At 37.9% G+C, this 7,403-nt stretch overlaps 1 protein-coding gene across 1 annotated transcript; it reads left to right on the top strand.

Moving 5' to 3' along the window:
* The first annotated feature begins 1,050 nt into the window (after positions 1-1,050).
* Positions 1,051-1,929, top strand: LOC136982709 (E3 ubiquitin-protein ligase Siah1-like). Its single transcript, XM_067279281.1, has one exon. It carries the CDS (start codon positions 1,051-1,053, stop codon positions 1,927-1,929), a length of 879 nt encoding a protein of 292 aa, XP_067135382.1.
* The last annotated feature ends 5,474 nt before the right edge of the window (positions 1,930-7,403 follow it).

Raw genomic sequence — 7,403 nt, 5'->3', positions numbered from 1 at the left:
GTAGTAACCGTATGCGCACCGGAAGTAGCAGTATGGAAATTACCTTATCATTCGTGTGAATATGCATTATTTATGGCCGACGAACCATCGGTTAATAGAATGTGCAAACGGAGGGTTACAAGTTATCCAAAACCGATGTTCCGCCGAATAGATGAGGAAGGAACTTGGATCTATTCGACTCCTTCCCCCACTGAATTTGGTGGTCGAATGTCGTCAGTTAAGCAACTTACCAAAACCCGAAATTAAAATGATAAAATTAAATAATACCGGCATTTTTAAATTACCAATGACATGTACTGGACATGTGCCGGGAGTTCGTCTGACATCACACTTTCAATCGAGAGCAACCTTCACACTCGCAGCTCGCAGTCATTACGTCATACCAGCAATATCCGATATACTTAATACTACGGAAACCAAAATTCTCCAAGAGTACATCCACGGAAACTCGTCCCCGAGTTTTCTCCGAGAACGAAAGGATGACTGGTCTTTAGAGATCGCTGGACGTGCATTACGCGATATTTCTAGGGATATCGCGACAGTGAAAACCGATGTCTTTCAAAATTCGTTGGAGGCTTACAATCATCCGTTATTAAATTGGAATATAGTCGTTATCGTTACTATAATAGCAGTTATTATAGGTCTCGTAACCGTTTGGCGTTGTCGAAATCGCATACGCCGAATAAAGAGATGGAAAGAGAGAAAAGCGACCACTTTTTCCAGACCGAGAGAACGTCAAGAAGCAACGCCAACTGAGTTGGTAGAATTGACTTTGATTCCGAGCAGAACCGATCAATTACAGGTAAACAACACATCAGTGGAAAAGATCTTCGTTCCGGCCGTACGAGAGGGAAATATGATACCCCTCCCCGGAATAGAAACTTTGCCGATACAAACGAGACGATTATAATCAAGAAGCTGAGAGATATCTGTGTCACCCAGCAAAATAAGGGACTTAATCTCCTCAAACTTTACACTATCCAGAATATTATATTAATAACTTATTCCCTTTCTTTTCTGTTTTTTTTAGAAAAATAAATAAATAAAAGAATGGAGGGACAGGAATCAACCGAATGTCGGGAGGTGTCTGGAGTCACTCAGGCTATTCCTCCATCTTCGTCAACAGATCCGGCGTTGATGACCCTCTTCCAATGCCCGGTTTGTTATGAATACATTAGACCTCCGGTCTATCAATGCTCCACGGGACACGTTGTATGTGCAGAATGCAGGACACGGGTTCAAAGATGCCCCACCTGCAGGGGATGGATGAGGGACAACAGGAATTTCCTACTGGATCAGGTGGCGGAGATGCTGGCGCTCCCTTGTAAATTTAGAGACAATGGTTGTCAAGAGATTTTGGCTCTCAGGGATAGACGAAAGCATGAGAGACGGTGCGCTTTTCGAACTTGCGCCTGTCCGTCGCTCAGCTCAGGCTGCCATTGGGAGGGAACCCATCACCAGGTTATCCCTCACGTAGTAGACAAGCACCCCCGAGTGATTCATTTGAACAATCATACCGTTTACATGGCATTACTCGGTCTGGACTTGCCTCAACGTTTGGCTTGGACTACCAGAACGACCTGCTACCGACATCATTTTATAATCCAAATCATCAAAACCGAAACAGAGGATGATTTTTACCTACTTCATCTCCTCGTCCGATTGGTAGGACACCGGGATGAAGCAACTCATTTCAAAGGACGGATAGAGGTGAATGGAAGAGGAAAGACATTGATTTGGGAGTCTATTCCCAGAGACGTCGCAGGAGACATCAACCAAATCACAAAAAACGGGGATTGTATGACTATCCGCGCACCCACAGTTAAACAGCTTTTAGTGAATCGCATCTTGTCGATGGCAGTATTTATACGCCCAACACAGACGGAAAGGAACAGTTTGACTGTGAATCAGGAGGAAGAAGATATTTAATGATACAGATCGGTCCACTATAAAACAAAAACAAAAGGGAGGAAAAAGGTTTCCTATGAGAAAATGATTATGGTCATAGTCCTTGAAATGTATATGTATATATCGGTAATCATGATTCCCTCAAGTTTATTTTGACTGTCTCTTTCTGTATTTTACCCAGACCGAATGGCGACGGGACCAATCCAGATCCATAGTTCAATCGGAGAAGGAGACGGCCCCGATAATTGGGATGATGAGTGGGAGCCGTTTGTTTCTACTTCGACATCCCATGAATCGGTGAAAAGAGAAGTGGATACAGAAACGGTCCGATATGCGATCGAAAGAACCCGCAGAAAATTGAACTCTCCGAGAGCTGAAATTCTCGTCCTACCGGAGGGAGTCGTGTTAACTGAGGAACTTCAAAGGGATTTGGATAGGGTAAACTCACTCGTCCAGGTTAAAGCGGACGAGAGGGGCGCTACGATACAGGAAGAAAAGAGCACAAAAGAAAGAAAAACTTCGACGGATCTAACCGAAGAAATTACACAGAAATCTCCATTATCCGAATCCCAAGGTCAAGGTCGGAGAGCGGCATTTTACCTGGCTTGCCTGGAGCGAGCGGGTGCGATAGGATCTACTGATGTAGGAGGAAGAGGAAGAACACTAGAGCGATGTAATTCCAACGACATCAATCCACAAGGAGGTAGATCAGTAAGAGGAGCGTCCGTTTCAAATACTTCCAATTTTAGAGGAAGAGGAAAAGGACGAAGAGCTTCCGCTTTAAATACCACTAACGTTGGAGGAAGAGGAAGAGGGCATGGACAACCGATCTTAGACTCCCAGTAGAAAGAAAAGAAAAACAAAAGAAAAAAAAAATAGGGAGAGAAAAAAAACCCTCCTATTGTATACACTGTTTCTATAGAAAAAAAAACATTTAAGATAATCCACCAAATAAATATATACTACGTATATGTATATACAATATATGCTTTGTTTTAAGAAAATATATTCTTAAGATATACTTATTATTACTATTGAAAAATTTAATAAAGCCAAATACAGTAAGATGCTATTATGTCACCTATTTTAGAAAAATCATTTGTCAAAAACAGAATTTATGTTATTGACATTTTATTTCGATAAACGCGATTGTTAAGACATAAATACGACGTTACTCTGTCATATTAATTATTGTACCTACCCTGTTTTTGTTATCCGTGTGATTATACCTTGAAAAACTGTTAAGTATCATAAACTTTATATGTATCCCAAGCACTGAAGAACGTTATTCTGGGTGCGACCGGAAACACCTGATATTCATGATTGTAACGCGAAACCAATCTCGCGCGCGCGCAAAGTAAACTTCGTCTCCTTGTCGCGTATCGCAAGGTGTGTAATAACCGATTTAAAGAAAAATGTTTTTTTCCGCGCGGTCGTACCTATGGAAAAATGTTGCATTCCATTTTGTAGCAACATTTTCAAAAGCGCCGGAGCCCTGTGAAGCCCGAGCGAGACTCGAGCTCATGTGTTTTTGATATCAAAAAAATGTCAAATCAGGGGAACAAGCTTTTGATTCTGATGCTCGTAGAAATTGGAAGGATACTTTAAATCGGGAAATATTAAAGCTATTAATCGAGAGAAAAATGTTCTTTTTTTAACCTTAAAAGGAGATGCAGCGCTGATATTATGTATCAGACTTATAAGAATTCGAAACAATTGAATACGAGCAGAGGTTTCAAGTTGCGATTAAATTCCCCTGATCGGAATAAAACACAGTGTCGAATTTAAACCTTTGATAGCTCGAAATGGTCGGTCGTCTGCCTAGAGACAGGAAACCGACCAATCAGAAGCTGGAGATCCAGGGGAGAAAGATCTTATAAAAACCTGGATCTCAAGGGCAAAGCAGACTTTTCTCTGCCTTCCCTTGTGAAGACTTCTCCCAGCTTCTGTCCGTGTCAACCACTGTTCAGACTTTCCCCAGCTAACAACTATAATCAACTGTCCAGACTTTTCCCTGCCTCTACAAGTGGACACCATCCGATTGAACTTCGGGCTTTCACCATTCGTCACAACCTCCCATGGTCGAGCATCAACTGTCTGCCCCGGGGCCAACAACCGAGCCATCAAGAGCCACCAGAAGACAAGACACGCAAGACACACTAGATTGTAAGACTTAGTGTAAATAAACGCGTTTGTTTGTCACTGCAGCTATTTGCCTCACTTTCCTTCACCCCACATACGATAAGTCCTGACATTTGGAAATCACGAATTCGGCAACCTCACAAATTTAACTTATATATGCAAAAATAAGCAATTATTTTAATTTTAACTATAGTTACGATGATTATACCTGTCTCATTTCAAGCATTGTTATTTTAATTAAAAATAAATTTTCTGTTCCCTTTCCGTCATCTCTGACATTGCCAATATTTCGGGTTGATTATCAATTACTATGGAAGATTTACATTTTCTTTTTTTGCATGTTTGAAATTCACTGTCATTGTCCTTCTGAAAGCTAGCATAGAAAGATTTTCGCATACCTTTCATATGACATGGCTTTTGGTAAATGTCTTTTACTGAATAGCGAGGTTGAGACCGAAGTTTTAAACGCGAAACGCGTACGTCAGACGTTGAGCGTCGCTTTCCTGTAAGCCTAGAAGTTTGACAATGGCGTTCGGAATGTCGAGCACGATTCCACTGACTTTTCAAACACCATTGTCAAACGTCTAGCCTTACAGGAAAGCGGCGCTCAACATCCGACGTACACGTTTTCGTGTTTAAAACTTCGGCCTCAACCACGCTATTGATTCTTAGTTTCGGATTCTTATAGACGGCTGAGCGATCATAGTGGCAGCCTACCGCTCTGGGGTCCCAAAATAATTTAAAAAATTTATTTTATTACGACTGATTTTTTGATTTAAATATAAATAAAATTATTTTAATATTAAAAATTATTAACATTCTTTAGCTAGTTAAAATTTAACGAGTTGCCTTTCCCGACAGAGGGCATTGTTGATCTTACGCTTGACGAAGTAAACACGTGTTGGTGTTGACATTCAGTAAACATGAACGTTCAAATCAAATTCTAAAATGTCCAGACCACCGCCCGATCTCATATTTACTCTGAGACATCATACTGGTGAAGTTACGAGTCTTACTTTCGTCGATGAATTATCTGATTATCCTCATCTTTTATCGGGTAGTGTTACTCGTTGTATGCTATACAACTACAGATTTATGTAGCTTTAATATATTATTTTGTAATCCGTTTAATTTGTTTTATTAAATCTTGTTATCGTTTTTAAACATGGTCTGATTATTGTCTCATCATCAAGCCTATGTCCTATCCACTTACTCGCGATCCTCCCACTCGAAATTCCTCGTGAACGAATGTTAGCGTGCCTAAACGCTATAACTAGGCTGGTGTCAGGAAACAACTCACGGAATCCTGTTTCTCATTAAAGTCTTAGGAAGCCGTCCAGTTTAATCGACTGGAAGCCGATTAAGTGATACACGAGTTTTGCCAACTCCGTACCCCCGGCTAGCTCCTCATACCTACATGTAGCGGCGCCCGCAGACTATAAAAGAGGGGGGAGACACAAGCTATAAAATGGGCATCGTACGCAGTGGTGCACCCAGGGGAACCAAGGGACCTGGTCTCTCTAAAGAGAATGAAAACAAACAGTAGAAAATTTTTCAAAAATCTTTTTCTAGTTAAAATTTTTTTATATATATTCTCTGTGAATTCAATTTCTATACTATTTATAAATTAGCAGTCATGCAAGGTGAGAATTTTATTGAATTCGTATTAAAATTTTTTTAATTCGTCTAACTCTGCTCTCCTAATAGTGAATCCTTAGTGTGCCACTGATCTTTCCTATACACAGTCAAACCTGTTTTTGTGCGGGGGATAGGGACCGCATAAAAGAAAATGCATAAAAAAATCATGCGAAACTTCACGAGTGGCTATAAAAAATAGTTTTCGCAACACAATTAAAAACAAATATCTTTTTATGCGGTGAATAGGGACCGCATAAAAAAAGTCTCACGTAGAAAATAACTCGAAACCGTACGAAATAACTAGGAATTGCTTTTTTAACTCCTTGGGCCTTTTTCTGCAACACCTAATGGGGAAAAATCCTCTAAGAATTTTAATTTTTATATTAATTAATTATTTCCACTTAAATACAAATCTAACATTAAAAAGTTAAAAATAATCGTTAAATAATGATTTTATTTGATAAATATAGCTGCAGGAAGTGTTATTTCATTTAACAAGGCGTGAAATTTTACACCTGCAGTCTAAAGCTGGAGGGGAGCTAACTTACGGCATCTGTTCAAATATAACATAATATTTATGATTTTTAAGCTATTAAAATAAGAGGGGACCGAAATAAACGTATGAGAAAAAAATTTTTCTGAATAAAAAATGAAAAAACCTGCTGATGTCATAGAAAACAACCAATAGAGTTTTTAAAAATTTTACAGGAGTCAATTATGTTCCAATTTTGAAATTTTCATATACCGCACAAAAAAAATCGCACAAAACAAATCGCACAAATAAAAATCGCACAGAAAAAGACCGCACAAAAACAGGTTTGACTGTATATACAGGTATTACTTGATTAAGGCAGTTAATTAATCCCACGATGCTTCTGCGTATATCAAAATCGCGTTAATAAAACACAGTGGTACCATGGTACTCGACTGAACAATCACAACCGACTAGAACAAATATTTGGTTAATAACAAATATTTTTACTTTGTCATCTTTAAAAAGTTTTCTATGATAAAAATGAATAACTAATTTAAAAATAAAATGAAACTTTAGAGCACCCTTGAAGATTAAAAAAAAGAGCAACTCGACAACAAAGAAAGGGCATGTACCAAATTCTCCAATATATGAGTGCCCCTGCCTACATGTGTCTTTATTTGATGGATAAAAATATATGTAAATATGTAGTATTTGATTTATGAATAACAACGATGTATAATGGACCAACTAACACATAAATTAAAACTTAGAAAAATGGACAGCGAAAGTCGAAAACGATTGGGAACTGCGGTCCTAAAACATAAAAAAGTTCGGATTGTAATATCAATGACAAACATTTGGAACTAATTTTGAGTTTTATAGAAAAATTAAAATTTCTTTGACAAGTTTACAAGCTGAAGTTGGAAATCTAATAGATATAAGATTTAGCATTAAACTGGATATTCGATATAACCTATAATAAAATAATTATGAGTAATTAAAGTAAATATATTTGAATAATCAAAACATTCTGATACAATACATGTAAAATTCTTCAAAAATGTAAGAATGAGTACAATTCATATAAAACTATGAAATTAAAATCAACAATAAAGATAATTTTATGAAATATACTAAATTTTTTATTTATAAATGAACTTTTGTTTGCCAATTTGCTTCATTTCGAACAATCTTTATACAGATTAGTGTTTTCGTTTTCTGTTTTCATGTAATGACTAAA

Source organism: Centruroides vittatus, unplaced genomic scaffold, assembly GCF_030686945.1.
Source record: "Centruroides vittatus isolate TY-2023 unplaced genomic scaffold, ASM3068694v2 contig_862, whole genome shotgun sequence".
Lineage (NCBI taxonomy): Eukaryota > Metazoa > Arthropoda > Arachnida > Scorpiones > Buthidae > Centruroides > Centruroides vittatus.
Note: the sequence above shows the minus strand (reverse complement) of the source record. Positions and strands in the feature narration are given on the sequence as shown.

Excerpts from the sequence above, each read along its gene's own strand:
- LOC136982709 (XM_067279281.1), top strand. The coding sequence starts at position 1,051 with ATGGAGGGACAGGAATCAACCGAATGTCGGGAGGTGTCTGGAGTCACT.